This window comes from Nelumbo nucifera, chromosome 2, assembly GCF_055504915.1.
Source record: "Nelumbo nucifera cultivar China Antique chromosome 2, China Antique-T2T, whole genome shotgun sequence".
Lineage (NCBI taxonomy): Eukaryota > Viridiplantae > Streptophyta > Magnoliopsida > Proteales > Nelumbonaceae > Nelumbo > Nelumbo nucifera.
The window spans coordinates 784628-803100 of NC_142650.1; the positions used below are offsets into that span (position 1 = coordinate 784628).

The 18473-nt window shown below is 42.9% G+C and overlaps 1 protein-coding gene across 1 annotated transcript; it reads right to left on the reverse strand.

Moving 5' to 3' along the window:
* Positions 1–1029: 1029 nt before the first annotated feature.
* LOC104588361 (receptor-like protein kinase FERONIA) lies at positions 1030–4654 on the reverse strand. The gene has a single exon (XM_010246245.3). The coding sequence runs from the start codon at positions 4000–4002 to the stop codon at positions 1330–1332; it is 2673 nt and encodes an 890-aa protein (XP_010244547.1). The 5' UTR covers positions 4003–4654; the 3' UTR covers positions 1030–1329.
* Positions 4655–18473: the final 13819 nt, after the last annotated feature.

Genomic DNA, 18473 nt, shown 5'->3' on the forward strand with positions numbered 1-18473 from the left:
AACTGTTTCAATTGTTCAATTGGAACTGGAATAATATAGTATAGATTAGATGCTTAAAACTTAAAAGCTATCCAAACGATCCTTGCATTGAGAGGAGAATTAAGCCAGCTGAAAGGTATTAATTAAATTAGGCAGAAAAAACAAGTAAATATATACCGGTTGGATTTTAATCTCATTAGATATTAAATCCAATGGGTTTAATTGATCAATTACATGAAAAATTATAACTGCACACATGTCTTGAAAATAGTTTCTTTTCTTATTAAAAACATTTTTTTTTTACTTTGTCCTATATTGAAATTACAAATTTTGTTTTTGTTTTTTAATAAAAGATGATTTATACACCTTAGATAAAGAGAAGAGGGTATAGAAACTTATTACCGCACAATGCAATACATGTATGCGGTGCAATGAGATCAATGACCACAATTCGATCAGATATAATCAAGAAGCACCATTCAAAGTTAACAAAATCTTTTCTAAATCATCACCTTTATGATTCTTTAAAAATTATTCCAATCTACATCTAAAAGATTTCTTCCAAGACTCTTCAACTTTGATGAGTGCAAATTCTCCTCCATATTTGAATAACCTCATTTCCCAACATACCCCTTCAAGGAGAATTAAAACTCATCAACAATCATATCGCTATGCGACATTGACTATATAATAAACAAATTAATAAAGCTAAAGTAACTAATTTAGTTTTTGGTTGGGATATGAATTATGAAATATACAGCTACTTGGAGTTGGATGGAGTCAGGACTGGAGCCATCCTTTTTCCATTTTTCAAATCAACCTAACAATAACAAAACAAACATCACCTTCCCCCAGACCCAGGTATCTCGCCACCTCATTCAACCATATCCTCTCATTCTGATAAAAAAAAAAAAGGAAAATTGTCAATTTGCAAAACTGATGAGTGTCAATGATTCCCCCAGCCTGAGCTTGAGAGTGGTAAGTGGCAGTGGGGGAACCACCGCCATCACCCCCCTGAGGCCCTGACCGAGAATCCGTGATCTACACGTAAAGCAAGGAAGGAATACCTTACAAAGTGCAATACCAGTACAAAAAAATAACATTATTCTTACACGTACGCCTTAGCCTTGGCCCATGGGTGATGACATAATAAATTACAACAGATATAACGTATCCCCAAAAAATATATATAATAATAACAATAACCAGTTAATCATAAACAAGACTTAGAATAGAAGGAACAAGAAACCCAAGTTTAATTAGCTGCTCCTTGGCTGTTAATTAATAATAAACAAAGCAAATTTGTTTCACTGAATCTAAATGGCAGGTGGCAAATCCCGTCCCACCGTCTCACCGGCCTTTTGGGTTCATGATCTGTGAGAACACGACACTGGGTGTCAACCCATCTGAATCTTCGCTTCCAAGGCTCCGGCCTCCAATGCTCATTGTCATCCCGCTGCTCCTGGAATCTGTCACATTGCCCTCAAAACCCGATGATGCATCTGGATCCTTCTTCCCTCCACATTTTCCATTGAATGGTGTCTCATATGCGTCCATGTCACAGGTTGCGAGTCCACCATTCTCCTCCGCACTCTCCTGTAGCTGTAGTGCAAATTCAAGATGCCAGAGAACATCTCCCATTGCCGGGCGATCAATCCCCTGATCGGCAACACACTTCTCTGCTATTTCGGCAAACTTCTTGAAGCACTCCGGTGCAATCTTCCCCTTGAGATATGGATCAATTATCTGATCAAGGATCCCTTTTTTCTGGCAATGCAATGCCCATTCTGCCAAGCTCACTTGTTCCTTTGCCAGCGTTGGATTCAATGCTGGCCGAGCACAGAGTATCTCAAACAATACAACCCCAAATGAGTACACATCTGATTTCTCCGTCAATTGCTGCCGTCTGAAGTACTCCGGATCCAAATACCCAAAGCTACCCTTTACAACAGTGCTGACATGTGTATGATCCAATGTAGGCCCTGTCTTTGACAGCCCAAAATCTGATACCTTCGCCACCCACTTCTCATCTAGGAGGATGTTTGTTGTCTTCACGTCTCGGTGGATGATGGTGTGTTTGGCACCAGTATGAAGGTAATGCAAGCCACGGGCAGCTCCAATGCAGATCTCAAGCCTCTGCCTCCAGGGCAGGGGTGGCTTTTGGGTTTTGTAAAGGTGCTCACGCAGAGTCCCATGGGCCATGTAATCATAGACAAGGATCATTTCGCAGTTCTCTTCGCAGTACCCAATCAATGATACCAAGTGACGGTGCCGCAGTTTCGAAAGCATCTCAATCTCTGTCTGGAATTCATGGACTCCCTGCTCAGACAGGGGGTTGCCACGTTTAATTGCAACCTTAATTGACCCACCATCAATTTCACCCTTGTAGACCTTGCCAAAACCGCCAACCCCAAGAAGTAAAGCCTCGTCGAAGTTGTTGGTGGCAGCCTTGATCTCAGCAAATGAAAAGTGTCGGCAAAGGTTTGAAGGAAGTGAGGAAGCATAGCTTCCTGTGGTGTTCGTTTTGGCAGACCCTGCAGAGTGTGAATTTCCATATAGAGAAAGGGGGAGCCAGCCATCACTGGCACTTGAATCCTTCCGTTGCCTCCTACGTCGGGATACAACAAACACAAAGAAGCAAAGAAGACAGGAAACAACAACACCACCTATAACTCCTCCAGCAATGACTGCAGCTTGATTCTTTGAATTACCAGAAGTATGAGACCTAGCCAAGCTTGGGTCAACAACAGCCTGTTTTGGTGGGGGAATCGGATTGGGTCCAGCAAGGTTTCCATTAGAATCACTCACTTTAAAGATCTCCACTCCATTTAAGATTGCATCATAGTAATTGGGCTTTGATGCTATAGCGGGATGCAGCGCTAGCCATAAATCCTGCTGGGCATTCCCCTTCTGGGGAAGCACAACATAGTCCTTATACGTTGGAATCCCATTCCCTTGGGTCCAAGCAACCACATCAAAAGCAGCCTCAGCAGTTTGATTATTAATGAAGATCTGAAACACCCTCTGGTTGACCTTGTTAATGACGGATTGAATCTCACAGAAATGGAGCCTAACCAAGTGGTAAAACCCTGGATCAACTGAAAAAATCCACGTGAGATTGTAATTCTGGTTGATGCTTGCGTCTGGTCCCATGGTTCTGGCAGTCGCATAAACATCCACTGGTGCAGTATACTTGGGAAGATCTGTGGGGTACTGAATTGTCATGTTTGCTACATCAGTCACACCGAAAGCTGCACCAAAGATGTATGGTGAATCATCATACCATGACCGAAAGAGACCAGGGTCACCTGTTGGCGAGATGTAGTTGCCACCCACGTTTATCCGGAAAACATTCTCAAGGGTGGTACTGTTATCGATGGTGAACTGACTCGATAGGCCAACAAGCAAGGCACCATTTGCACTGCTATAGATGTCGGGCATTGACACAACCTCGATCCCGTTGATAAATGCGTAGGAATTAGAAGCATTGGATGATGGCCTGAATGTAACATTCAAAATTTCGTTCTCTACATTCAGAGAATATTCCTTGATGATGAAGGCATATGTTAGAGCCTCGGCAGTTTGCGAAACACTGAAGTTCTTGAGAAGAGTGTAGGGCCCAGAAGTGACAGAGAAGAGGGCGTTAGAGGCATTGAGGCCATTATAGGAAGCTGGGTAGAAGTAAAGGCGAACAAATTTCCGGCCAGATGCAACAGGGAAGCTGTAGGTAAATTCAGAACGGAATACTCTTGCGGTCATGTAAGGAACATCAGGGACGGAGGGGTCTTGGGTAGCAGCTGTAGACGTCAACGTGTTGGCAGCTGCAGGCGCGAACTTGGATCCAACATCACCAGTCCACTTCCGGCCATCAGAATCTGTTGATTCTTGGGCAGCACCACAGTTGAGGAGGATTTTATCCGTTGGGAAGTATGTATCGGCCGCAGAGATCAGATGAAGTAAGAAAGAGAGGCAGACACAGGTGGAAATGGGAAAAAGATGATTCGAGTTGTTGTTTTTCTTCATGGCAAAACAGCAGGGAGGCCCAGAAAAGATATTTTCCTAGGCAAGCGGGCGACAAACCAGAGAAGGATGTCCAAACTTGGTTCTTACTAGAAATCAAGAGAAGATCTAGATTGTCAAAGGCCAAACCAGAGAAAAACGGGCGACAAAACCCCAATCTTCAATGGTTTTCAAAGACCCAGTAGATGGAAGAGAGGGAGATTTCACTGAAACCCGCTTGGAAAATCACCGTGAGGTTAATCAATGAAACGAACTGTTGTACCATACATACATAAATCGGAAGATCCAACTAAGAGTTGAACAATGAAAAGAAAATAAAAGCTAAGATCGAAAATAGACAAAAAGTAGAAAAACATTACACGGAACTGCACTCAATCTCCATCCGATTGAACGAAGTAGAATAGAATGGGTTTTCATCACCGAAAAAAAAAGAAAAAGAAATTTGCTAATAGAGCAAGTTTGATGCCGTTATGGAGCATTTGAAATGTCGAAAGATGCAGAAGAAGGTACCTTGGAAGCGTATAAAAACCGGACGCCAAACTCAAAAGTCAAAATGGCCGCGGAATAGGATTTGAGAGGTTGTGAAACTCCAGGATCCAGTCGAGCTCTGATTCTTGAAATCATAAAATGGAAGGGACGAAGCACCGAAAGAGTGAGTTGTCTACACACTTCATATTGTCCCAGTTGTAAAAGGTTAAAATGACTATTCAGTCCCTGGTTCTATCGCCAATTTGCCATAATAAGAATAATATATCATCACATCGGAGCTGTTCATACATCTACCTACACAAGATTCAATTGACATGATAAAATGACAAAAACAACCCTTTTAATTGCAGAAATTGCCCAATCTCGCAAATGGAGGTCCTGACTCCCGAGGATACAGATTACAGGGAGGAACGCGCGCCTAACGAACGCGTTAAAGAAGATACGGAAAAGAACGCGTTAAAGAAAATTCTGATTGGTCAAAACTCTCTCCATTATCATAGCTTTTTTATCCTAAAATAATAAATATGGGATATACGGGAACGCGGCTCCTTTACGGAGCCAGGAGCGAGTCACTGTGATTAGGGATGAGTATAGTTCGGCTTAAATCGAATAAGTGAACCGAAATTTTGATTTTGATGCATTCGGTTTGGTTTGATTGGATGCATTAGGTTTCGATTTTGGGTATAGTATTTAGAGGTTTGGTTAACCGAAATAACCAAACATATAAAAATATATTAATAATTATATAAGCCGCTAACCCAAAACCCCAAATCCTCTAAGGCTCGAATCCTTATAGTTTCATCTGTTGATTATCGAGTACTCGAGTCTTCTTCTCCATCTCCAATTCTTCGTGTGATCATCTTCTGGCGTGGCAAACTCAAACTCTGGCACGCCACTGACAGACGATGGCATGTGAAGTCTCAGCCTTTCAAGTATGTAATATTTACCATTTATTTTTTTTTCTTTTTTTCTCATTGGACGTTTCCTTTTGACTTTCTGAATCTCTGACAGACAACAGCAAGTGGACGACGGCAACCAACAAGTGAATCTCTGAAGCTCCGACCGGCAAGTGAATCTCTAAAGCAGCAAACTCCGGTGGCAAGTGAAGATAGACGACGATAAGTTTAGACTTAATCTTTTATTTTATTTTCTTTTTCCTCTTCGCTGAATTTTTTTTGACTCTACTGAAGTCTTGAGAGTTTGAGTGAACTTAGTTGATGATGGGAAATTTGGCCCGAACTCGCAATCACCCGACACGTGGCAAAAGCAAGCAACTCGGGACAGCAGAGCGTCCAAAACGAGCACCGAAAGTAATGAATTCCAAGCTCACTACTGAGCCCGAACTCCACCAGACCGGACTCTCTACTAGGGGCCCGAGCTCCCTACCAAGAGTCCGAGCTCCCTACTGGGAGTTCGAGCTCCCTATTAAGAACCCGAGCTCCCTGCTGAGAGCCCGAGCTCCCTGCAAGGAGCACGAACTATCTCGGGTCCCAAGACTCACAAAGTTGTGACCCGAGCTGGCCCATGGCAGCTCGGAACACTCCCCAAACCGAACTCAAGACATCTCGCTCGCCACTCCAGGACTTCGCTTCCGAAACACCAGGCTGACCAAACGTACCTGACACCAAGGACGTCCGTATCCAAGGGCGGCGCACCTGACTGATTCGGGATCTGACGCCTGACAGCCGCACTTCAAACGACCTCTTGCTACCGCCACCTGCCACCGTCGTTACCAGCCGCAGAGACGGCTCCAACAAAAGAAGCAGTGGCGGTTCTGTCCGGCCAGAGGAAATGACATCCGAACTGGCAGGAGCTCAGAAATAATCATGCCCGATCTGACAGAAGCCTAGAAGTGAGTGCGCAAGGTGGTTATAAAAGGCTCCTACCCCCCAAGAACAAGGTATGCTAACGTTTGCACTATCTGGCTTATCTTGCCTTTGAAAGACTCTAACTTGAACTTCGGAGCCCTTACGTTGGGTTCTCCCCGGAGCTTCTTCACTCCCTCCGTTTCAGGTCCCCTGCCACTCAGTTCAGAGGCAAGATCGTTGACAGCTAAGATCGGCCGGATTGTGCATCATCAATTGGCGCCGTCTGTGGGAAAGCTTCAAAAGGCCTCACTCCAAACTCTCATACCCCTTTCTTCTTCTTTGAAAAACTCAACACTCATGGCCTCTTCCAGCAACGCTGGACGCGGCACGGAGACAAACACCACCGGGGAACAGCCTCAAGTTCCCGTGGTGTGTGTTGGGCAGTTCACCATCCCCCTCTCGGTGGAAGGAATTCCTAATCTGAATACGCCACAAGCAGTGGCGCCTGTAAACCTTCCTGCCACAAACATCCCCTTTCCTCTCTCCATTGAGAAAACTGGTTGGACGACCTGATGCAGTGCATGCGGGCAATGCAAGCCCAGATGCAACAGTTCCAGCAACACCAGCTTCACCAGCACCAAGTGTTGCACAACCTCTCCCAATATCACTATCAACAGCAATTCCCCCAACTGCCACCGAACCAACCACTACTTCCACCTCGCCACCCTGCTCCGAAGCCGGTCAAGGCCTCTCCGTAGGATGGGCGCCCCCACCAAGGAAAGGCCTCCAGGCCCCAAAACCCCCCAAACAGCCAGGCCTCGTCCCCAGGCCGGAGAGAGAGAAAAGTCATCCCCGCCTCGCAGCTTGCAGGCGGGTCGGGAACCTCGCCCGCGAGATCGGCACCTCGGGGCTCCAAACCGGAGTACCCACTCACGGAAAACCGATTCGGTGCATTGACAGCAATGGACTACCAGCATTCCGGGTCCATCGAGCTCGGCAACACAGAGGCCAGCAGCGCCAGCACAAGGCCCATTCAACAGCGAAGGCGCCGGCGAAGCCAACGAACCGCCACCCGTGTCCTGTCAGAGCTAAGAGGCAAAGGCGAGATGAGCTCGGACGAGGTGGGAGTTGCCCCGCTCCTCTCAGTTCCTTCCCCCCTCGCGTCAGAACTCCTGGCAGTCCCCTTGCCCAGAGATTTCAAGCTCCCACCTCTACATAAGTATGACGGGTCCTTCGACCCCAACGACCACGTTGACGCTTTCCAGTCCCAAATGCACCTCGCCAGAGCCAGCGAATCATGCATGTGCGTGACTTTCACCACCACCCTCAGGGGGGTAGCCCGCACTTGGTACAGGAACCTGGCCCCCCGAGTCGATAAAGTGCTGGGCCCAGTTCGTGCAGGTCTTCACTGCACACTTTGTCACCAGCAAACGGTGCCCCAGAGCAGAAGAAAGCATCTTCGGGGTAGTCCAAAGGGAAGGAGAACCCATACGGGGCTACATTAAACGATTCAATGAAGCATGCTTACAGATATCGCGGTTAGACCCCGCGGTGCAGCTCGCGGCAGCAAAAAGAGGGGTGACGCACAAAGAAGTTCAAATGGCACATGATAGCTAACCAGCTCGCGACCGTGACCGAATTTCTCAAGCTCGCGGACAAGTTCATGAGGATGGAGGAAGAGATCAACCAACGAACCGAGGGCGGAAACGAGAAAAGAAAGAGGGATGGCGAGCCCTCTAACTCAGTCGACCGAAAAAACCCGGCCCGGGAACCAAAATCGAACCAGTCATTCCGAACTCCCTTACCAGTTCGAACGGATTACACGCCACTAAATACAAGGCGGACCGAGATCTTAATGACGATCAAGGACGCCCCGTACGTGAAATGGCCACCTCGCCTAAAAGGAAATCCGAACGAAAGAAACAAGAATTTGTATTGTAGTTTCCATAGGGACCATGGTCACAGTACCGAGCAATGCAATAACCTCCGAGACGAAATAGAGGGGCTCATTCGTCGCGGACACTTGAGAAACTTTGTACAGCACAACAATAATAACAACAAAGCAGATCGGCCGAGCGAGCACGAAAAGGACGCCCCCGAATCTAGCAGCAGGCTTGCCGAACCGTTGCAGCGACAGCCTCCGGTAGAGAGGCCAATTCGGGGAACCATCCATGTAATTGTGGGAGGTTCGGTGGTAGCGGGGTGTACCTCGGCAGCAGCCCGGACTTCAGTTCGCGAAGCGGTCCTCGAGGAGCAGAACCCTCCGAAAAGGCCAAAAACCGAAGAGCCAATCCTCTTCACGGAAGACGACGCGCGAGGAGTTCGCTACCCCCACGATGACGCGCTTGTCATTAAACTAAGGATCAGCGACTTCGAGGTCAGACGCGTACTCGTAGATTCGGGCAGCTCAGCGGACATCCTCTTCAAATCAGCGTTTGATCGGCAACAGCTGCCGAGGAGCGAACTAAAGCCCGCAAACACTCCCCTGGTGGGCTTCAGCGGAGAGGAAGTCAGGCCGCTCGAAAAAATAACGGTACCCGTGGAAGTCGGCACGTGGCCTTTTGCGGTCAGACTCAACCACGACTTCCTGGTGGTCGCAACCCCCTCCCCATACAATGCCATAATAGGACGGCCAATCACGCATATCCTACGAGCGGTGGTCTCCACCAACTATTTGGCCATGAAGTTCCCTACGGAGTTCGGTGTGGGGGTAGCGCGGGGCGACCAGCTCGAGTCCCGCAAGTGCTGCGTTGCCGCCCTAAAGGGAAAGACAAAAGTAGCCGGCGACCTCGATCTGGAGCAGCCCGCGGAACAAGGCGAAGACCGAGCCTCGCCCACAGAGGAAACAGTCGCGATTCCAACCTCGCCTACAGACCCACCTCGCACACTCCAGATCGGTGCTTTCGTCAAAGAACCCCTATGGACCGAACTGGTAAGTTTTTTACTTCGAAATTTAGATATCTTTGCATGGTCCGCGGCCGATATGCCCGGTATTGACCCTGGCCTTGTAACTCACAAACTTAACACTGACCCTTTAGTCAGACCCGTTAAATAGAAGAAACGGAACTTAGCCCCAGAGCGCTGGAAGGCGGTCGACGAGGAAGTCGAGAAGCTCCTCGTGGCAGACTTCATAAGGGAAGTCCATTACCCGAGCTGGGTGGCCAACCCTGTGCTGGTGAAAAAGGCGAACGGCAAGTGGCGCATGTGCGTCAACTACACCGACCTGAACCGAGCTTGACCGAAAGACTGCTTCCCCCTTCCCAGGATCGACCGCCTAGTGGACGCGACCTCGGGACATGAATTGCTAAGCTTCCTGGATGCCTACTCAGGCTACAACCAAATCCGGATGGACCAGTCCGACGAGGAAAAAACCAGCTTCATAACCGAGTTCGGTCTGTACTGTTACAAGGTCATGCCCTTCGGGTTAAAACCGTGTACGTAGAGACAGCAAGCAACTCGGGACAGCAGAGCGCCCAAAACGAGCACCGAAAGTAACGAAGTCCAAGCTCACTACTGAGCCCGAACTCCACCAGACCGGACTCTCTACTAGGGGCCCGAGCTCCCTACCAAGAGTCCGAGCTCCCTACTGGGAGTTCGAGCTCCCTATTAAGAACCCGAGCTCCCTGCTGAGAGCCCGAGCTCCCTGCAAGGAGCACGAACTATCTCGGGTCCCAAGACTCACAAAGTTGTGACCCGAGCTGGCCCATGGCAGCTCGGAACACTCCCCAAACCGAACTCAAGACATCTCGCTCGCCACTCCAGGACTTCGCTTCCGAAACACCAGGCTGACCAAACGTACCTGACACCAAGGACGTCCGTATCCAAGGGCGGCGCACCTGACTGATTCGGGATCTGACGCCTGACAGCCGCACTTCAAACGACCTCTTGCTACCGCCACCTGCCACCGTCGTTACCAGCCGTAGAGACGGCTCCAACAAAAGAAGCAGTGGTGGTTCTGTCCGGCCAGAGGAAATGACATCCGAACTGGCAGGAGCTCAGAAATAATCATGCCCGATCTGACAGAAGCCTAGAAGTGAGTGCGCAAGGTGGTTATAAAAGGCTCCTACCCCCCAAGAACAAGGTATGCTAACGTTTGCGCTATCTGGCTTATCTTGCCTTTGAAAGACTCTAACTTGAACTTCGGAGCCCTTACGTCGGGTTCTCCCCGGAGCTTCTTCACTCCCTCCGTTTCAGGTCCCCTGCCACTCAGTTCAGAGGCAAGATCGTTGACAGCTAAGATCGGCTGAATTGTTCATCATCATTAGTGAAGGAAGGTCTCGACAGGAATTTGTGCATTATTCCATTTCGGTTTAATCTAAACAATCAAGTTAATCAAAAAAATTTTTGGTTCGGTACGTTTATTTAGTTTAACATAACTTTGGTGGGTTTGATTGCCAATTTTCCTAGTTCGATTTTGGAAAATTCAATTTATCCGGTTGGGTTTTAAAATGAACAAACCGTTTGTTCACCCTACCTATGATGGACGGCCTGATGCTCCTCCAATTTATCTCACTTAAATGAATCTAGATCACCTGCCAACAACATATGTTCCAACACCCTCCCTATATCATATGACACCACACATTTCATACATGGTAGGTCCCACTTTTAGAGGTGTAAATCAGGTCGTGTTGCCGTGATTTTGAGTCAATTCAGTTTGGTCCGTCACAATGGTTCATGGGTTATGTCGGGCACGGCACAATTGTATGGGTTGTGTCAGGCTTAGGGTTTTAGGTCCGTGGGTCGGGCTGGTACGACACAACCGAGCAAGCCATGCCGCTCGTGACACAACCCGTATATATATCTATATATTAATAAAATAAATAATTATTTTCAGTTTTATTTAATTATTATATATATAAACAATTTTATACATCAAAATTTATATAAAATTAAAATTTTAAGATTTTTTTCATAAATATATAACTTTGCCTCGATTCATGACCTAACTTGGCCTAAGGCTCAATTCACGAACTAAACCCGCCCGTGACACAACATGACACAGCAAGGGTCTATACGGGCTCGGGCCATGGGATCTGCCGGGCCAACTCTCTCAAAATATCTCAAAGAAAAGAGGCACGGCCCAGCACAGCCCGTTTTAGACCTTTAGCCACTGTGAATTGCAGTCTCAAGATGAGATGTGCGGTGATAATGTTGGTAGGTTGTTACAGTGTGTTTTGTTTGCTGGAGATCCCAACTCCACTCAAACCAACAACGAAACAATGAAAAATGGTTGGTGGGCGTACGTTGCACTTATCCGGCTGCGGCATTGTACGAGGGATGTGCAATGTGGGTCCGGGGGTAATTTTACCTAATAAAAGGGAGATTTTAGTAAATTTGAGTACGAGAAAAGGAAGGTCAGATAGATTGGAATCAAATTGCACTACAGTTGAGCAAACTTAAAGCGGTAGTGGTGGTGGACATGGTTTTTAAAACCGGATTGAATTAGACGGTTGGATCGGAAAAACCAAAAACCAGAAATCGATTAACTGATCAGTTAATTAGTTTTTTATCAAAAAACATTGAATTGGTCGATAAATCGTTGATTCGGATAATTGAACCATTTGAATAATTGAACTGTTCGACTCAAGAATCAAGACCCCTGACTGGTTTGTTGTTTGGATCGATTTTAAAAACCTTGATGGTAGCGGCAGGTTTCACGAAAGAATAATGTAAATGGCAGTTAAGGGTGATGGAGCAACATTGCACGTGCGTGCAACCACCGAATCGAATCACTGGCTACAAAATGAGAAGGATGCAGCTGTAAATGATGACGACATCCAGGTCTATAAAGGCCTGAAATTGAAAACTAAAGGTATTAAAGGAAGAATAAAATCTATAACAAATAATTAATGTAATTGATTAAATAGTTTGTCTATTCATTTAAATTTATTAATTCAAACTATAGATAAAAAAAAAATATAAGGTTAGACTATCATATCTGAAATACGAATTAAATATTAGCTGAGCACTTTAATTATTCAGCGGGCCGTAGAACTGGGTTTTAGAACCAATGATGAGATTTTATGTCAGTAATAAATTTATGGGTTCTATTATAAAAGATGTGAAACTTATGTATGTATTTAGGTCTCGTTTATTGTTCGATAAGTTATTTATTTAGGTAAGTGTATTTATCCGGGTAAGTGTTTGTTAGAAAAGACTTATCAAGGTAAGTGTATTTATCCATATTCTTTTATTTACCATGTAAATAATGCAATGACCATTTTATCCATAAAAATCTATTATTAAAAGGGGTATTTTTATTCCATTCAAGTGTTGATAATTTTCTCTTCAGATGGGAAAGTAATTTACCCATCTAGGAGATGATGGGTAAATGATACACAGGAAAATAAACTTTTTGTGGTTTTTACATAAATCTGAAAAAAGAACATAGAATTCTTGGTCAATGGGAATCAAAATCCTATTAACCAACTTTCCCCCCTCTCAAAATCCAGAAAAAGAATGCCCTCTTAACACTAAACCTTGCTCTTAAAATACATAAATATTGAGACAGCAAATAAAAAAAAATAACGCAATAGAGGTGATCTATCAGTTCAGTGGTATTCATCAAATTCACGGGTACTTTGGAGCCTTTGATTTGTCAAATTTTTTTGCCATATCATGTCTTTGTCTTTCAAATATCGTATATTTTTCCAAAAAGTATGTTTATATGTATTTTATACGTATCACTGCACTGCCGCAGCCTGCTGGAGCCAAGAGTGACTTAGATTATTGCATCCACCGTCGACTTTTAGAGAGTTATTACTTTATCAGTGTAGTGGAATAGACATTCCGGTGAAATTACCATAAACTAGTTTTTAGGAATAGCTCGGGCAATGCAGTTGAATCAATACAAAAGCACTCTCAAACGGGCCATCGATATATAACTAGTATCTTTCAAAAAAGATATATAACTAGTTGACCGGTCTGGTTGGGGTTGTTATAAGTCAGGCATGGACATTATTTTAGACTCTTGAGTTCAGGCTTATCTAAAACACCGGGTTCAACCTTACTTTCTCGAAAAAGTCTGATTTGAGTTCAAGTCCAACTTAATAATATATATTATATAAAAAATCTTATTTAATAAATATATATAATATATATATATATATATATATATATATTTTTTTTTATTTTTCTTCTTTTCTTTCAAGTAATAGTGAAATTTTTTATTATTTTTGAGTTTTTAAGACTTTTAATGTAAATAAAACATTTTTATTGAATAAAAAAGAAAAAAAATTATGTTTTCAAAAATTTGACTAGACCCGAGCTTGGGCTTCGAGTTTTATATGAGGTTTGGTCTCAGACTAAAAAATTAGGCCTGATGATCGGGTTGGACTCAAACTTGAACTTGAATGTATTCTATTGATACATAAACAAAGTCTGACTCAGCCCTGCCCATCAATAGGTCTAATAACTAGGTGTTCCTCCCTCACCGTGAAGATTTTCAGAATTTGAAGCTCCATTTAACGTCAAATCACATGCATTGTTGTCTTTGAGTCCGTCTTCTTATTTTTTATTTTTATTTTTTGGACTGAGCTGTTGGAAGCTTTAATTCCATGGGTGATACTTATATGGGATAACTGGATAAGTAGATTGCACTCCCCCTCAAAAATTTGAAATTATAGCCTCCTCCTAATCTAGTAGTAGCCCTTTATAAACCACATCATGCCCGTAATTTTGGCATCAATCCATAGTCAGGATTCATTCCACCTATACGTGGTAGAGCTAAGATTTCTAGGGGTGGACTGAAACCCCTACTTAAATTGCGGATGACAAGGGTTCTCACTAGACCTGGCAAAAAGTTGACCCAATCTGTGAACCTGACCTAACCCAACCCAAAAACACAGGGTTAGGGTCTCATATTTAGCTACCTGAATGTGAGAATGACCCGATCCAACCCAACCCGGAAAAAACTGGGTTGGGTTGAGTCATGGGTCAACCCGCTGATCTAATTATCAAGTCTAACTAGGGCTATTTATGCATTGTTAGAAGTTTTCACTCTTTAATTTTTTCTATTTAGTTTTTACTCTTTTTTGTTTACTCTTTAAATTGTTAAATGTTCAAGTTTTTTTTTATTTGGAATTTTAAGGTTAATTCCTTTAATTTTGACATTTTTCATATAATTTTTCTTTATTTTTTTTTAATTTCAGTTATTTTTTAGAATGACGCAAATTGACTCATGGATCAACCCTAATCCGAACATTTAAGGTTAGGGTCTAACATTTGATAACCCAATCTAAAATTCAACCCGGCCCAAAATCAACCCGAAGTGTATTGACCCAACCCGATTCCGTTTCACCCAACCCAATTGCCAGGTCCAGCCGTCACAAATTTGTCCGTATATTCATAACGAATTAATGGTTCTAAAATCCCTACTACTCACGGACCGAGAAGTTGCCCAAGTTTTTTAAACCAGTCTAGATTTTCTCTGTTACGTCTTCATGCTACGGTTGTGGTGGTCTGGTCTGCACTTGCACCCTGCAACATGCAACATGCAACATGCAGGTCTGGTTTATTTATTGGTCTCGATCCGGGTTGACTTCGAAAACCAAAAGCCCGGCTGATAATTAATTGACCTGCTAGAAGCTTGTACTGGTCACCGCATCAATTACACCGTATAAGAAGAGGAGGAAGAAGAAGAAGAAGAGAGTTACCGCCGATGGCCGTTGGTACAGGTCACCGTCCGCTGTAATATAGTCGTCGGTGGAGGAAAAACAGCAAAACTCTGTAAAATGACGCGTGAACCCACCGGTGCACAGAACGTTTCCTTGTTGTCTTTACCCGTGCCGAGGGCGTATAGTAGGACTTGGAAAGGATTGAAGGAGACGCGCGCGGCAGCGCCACGTCGGGTTTGTGGTTGTTGCTTCTCAATTTTGAAAAGACATGTAGCAGTATTATAATTTTATGCTTTTAGAGCTTTTTAGCACTAATCCCACACTAAGTAAGGAGCTTGTAGTTTCCTTGAAGAAAGAAGGAAAAAAGAAAAGAAAGAAAGAGCTAATGAGAATCGAATCTGCCACTGGACCCACTCAAAAGTTTAAACATGATAAGAACAATTTTCCACTTCTGATCTTTTTATAGGGAGAATGCCGGTTCAGACAAAAGTTGTAGGCCCAAAGTATTGTTGGGGTAGTAGCTAGTTCGGAATTTATATCAACTCACGGGGTGTTGATGCATAGAATATGGATTATTGATATTTTGAATGTTTATAACTTTATAGCGAAAATCAGAAATTTGTATTGGGTCTGTTTGTACTTTTTCGCTTTTTATATTACCTCTGAGGACAACGAACTGTCCATTAAGCTTCTTAATGTTCCCGAATGCCACTGTCCTCTTGAATGAATTCTTTATTTTTTTCGCTCAAAAAATGGATGGTCATATGATCAATGTTTACAACTGTCAGATAGCTTAACACCTGTTTGGGAGTGTTTATCCTATGAAATACTTATTAGTGTTTAGCAAAAAAATGCTTTTATTTTTAATCGGAGGTAATATAGGTATTTTGAAAATTACCTGATAGATCAAGACAATGCAGAAATACAATAATCACTTATTGAAAAAAGCGCTTAAAAATAAACAATAAAGTTGGGCTTCTACAGAATGGGTTTATTTTTCTGGAATAAACACTTATTTCAGCTTTTTTTCCAAACGCACATAAGTGTTTAATGGTGTGGTCTCAATCTAAAATAAGTTGTTAAAAATAAACAGTCCCAAAACAGGGGCCTAGTTTAATATATTCATTGGGTGTTAGCAATGGACAGTCAAATATCTTAATTTTTTGATATATGAATATGATTTGAACAAATTGATCAACAAATATAGATTAAATGAATATTCAGCAAAAATATACATCATAAACCTGACGTAAAGAAAGTTTGAGGAATTTGAGTTAGAATGAAGTTAAACGAATAGACCTTGGTTTGCTTGGGAGGCCCATAATTTGACAGTGAATTTCTTTAATCACTCCGTCATCATCCAAGGTGACTCCTTGCTCGTAATCTCCCGTATTAAGCGTTTTGTCGACCCCCTAATATCTGCGAAACATCATAGAGGAATGTCTAGAATTGAAGAACTGTGCAAATGAAAAGTTTCTCTACAATTACATGTATTGGAAGGCAAATCAAGTTACAGACTGATTCACCAATTAAACTCTTTTTTCTCATCAGGATTCAATTTGTCTCAATCTGAGTGATCTTCGGAATTTAGCTTTCATTTATTTTTCTAATTTGTGGGAACGTACTATCCCATCTTGTATAGCCCGTTTTGGTTTTATAAAAAAAACAGACCTATAATTTGAATTTAAATCCCATTGCAGGTTTAGGGAAAATGTAGACATTCAATAAAGTTAAAGTTACGAGAGGTTTGTAGATAATTTCTATGTTTTTAGGGATGATGGGTGCAGGTGGTGAGGCCCGACTTGAATTCATAATTAATTGTCTTTATTATCTCCAAGTCCGGACTCCAGCTGCGAGTACGTTGATGGAGACTGGAGAGGAGAGGGCCTGCTCCCTCTTAAATCCTAATAAAGAAAAAAAAAGTCAAACAACTATATATAAAATGACTTTAAAGCCATCCGATATGTGCTAAGGCTTTGCTTTGTTTGGTCATGAATATTACAAAACGAACTCTACCTCGAGGAAGCCGACGACGATAATTTCTAATCGTCGGCAAATCGACTCAAAATCATGTTTTTAAAACTGTATTAGACCAGATGGTTGGATCAAAAAAATTGGGAACCGATTAGGTATTGGTTCTGTTTTTTTCTTAAATTGAATTTTCTAAAAAATCGTTGATTTTAGTCAGTAAACCATTGACTCGGCTGATTAATCGTTTAAATGGTTTTAATCGTTTTTTATTTTTTTACTTTTTTGTCAAAATGGGCCAACTGTTTGGTTCGAACAATCAAACCGTTCAAACCAAAAATAGAACCCCTGATCGATTCGTTATCCGGATTGATTTTAAAAACCTTGCTCAAAACACATTATGAATTGATTTATTTGATCATGCATGTCTATCTGTCTATATATATAACATAATTATCCTTAACTACTGTAGATATAGTGTGAGCTCAGGCTCGGGGTTAAAAGTAATTATGTCATGAGAAATATTCAATAAGTTTGATTGGCTATTAGGGGAAGTTTGATCATGTAAATTGCATGTGGACAATTTTTGTTAATAATCACTAATGGTGAATTAACCAACAATCTTAACATAAGAGTTTTAGATAATAAAACTGATTGATAGGGGGCTCTCTCTAGGTTTTGAAAACTCATGGTGAGTTTAAAAAATTCAAACAAAAATCATAATGAATTTTATATAAGATCCCTTTTTGGTAAAGAAGATATTCAATTCCGATCTACACATATCTTACCGCACATCAGGAGCTTGGTTGTGTTTTAAAACATAATATTCTCAATGTATAGCTGGATACGTGTGACCAGTAATGTGTCGTATTCAGCAGATCTGGACTCACCTATAGATATAATGTGGGCCCATTTTTTATGCCGCTGAACTGTTATGGACTGTGTCAGTATGACATAAAAGTGTAGGGAGGGGGCCGATATGAGCCTGGACCTGCAACCCATGGGTATGTGTCAGCACTTTCTCATGAAGGAAAACTTACATGTATACATTATTAATGTGGGCCGTACTGACCAGTGGGACTCAACTCTAGCCCAGCATGGCCCATTACTGTAGTACACGGCCCTGCTGAGTATGGCCCACGTTGTCTTGGGCTGGCAGGGCCCATTTTATACCAAAAAAAAGTCTTCAGTGCTCACACTGTCATCACAACCACTGGCCCACGAGCCCCACTAAAAGTGTATACAACGTAATACCACCTCCCACCACACACGTATTTTTTGAGCTAAATTGATTCATTATTTTCATGGTAACATACTATGGTTTTAACTTTTAGATGTCCGTGAATTTTGTGGACTTTTAGTTTTAATTTCATATGGTCAACAGAATAACTTGGGTGAAATTATTTTTGCTCACAATTTAAACAGTTCAAGGATTTTGGTTATGCATTTCATCTAACATTCTTATATAATATTAAAATTAGGATCAATTACAAAGGCCCCCCTGTAGTATGGGGTCTGTGACAAAGACCTCCTGTAGTATGGGGTCTGTGACAAAGACCTCCTGTACTATGATTGTGAGAGAAAGATCCCA

Coding starts and splice junctions, on each gene's coding strand:
- LOC104588361 (XM_010246245.3), bottom strand. CDS start 4,002: ATGAAGAAAAACAACAACTCGAATCATCTTTTTCCCATTTCCACCTGT.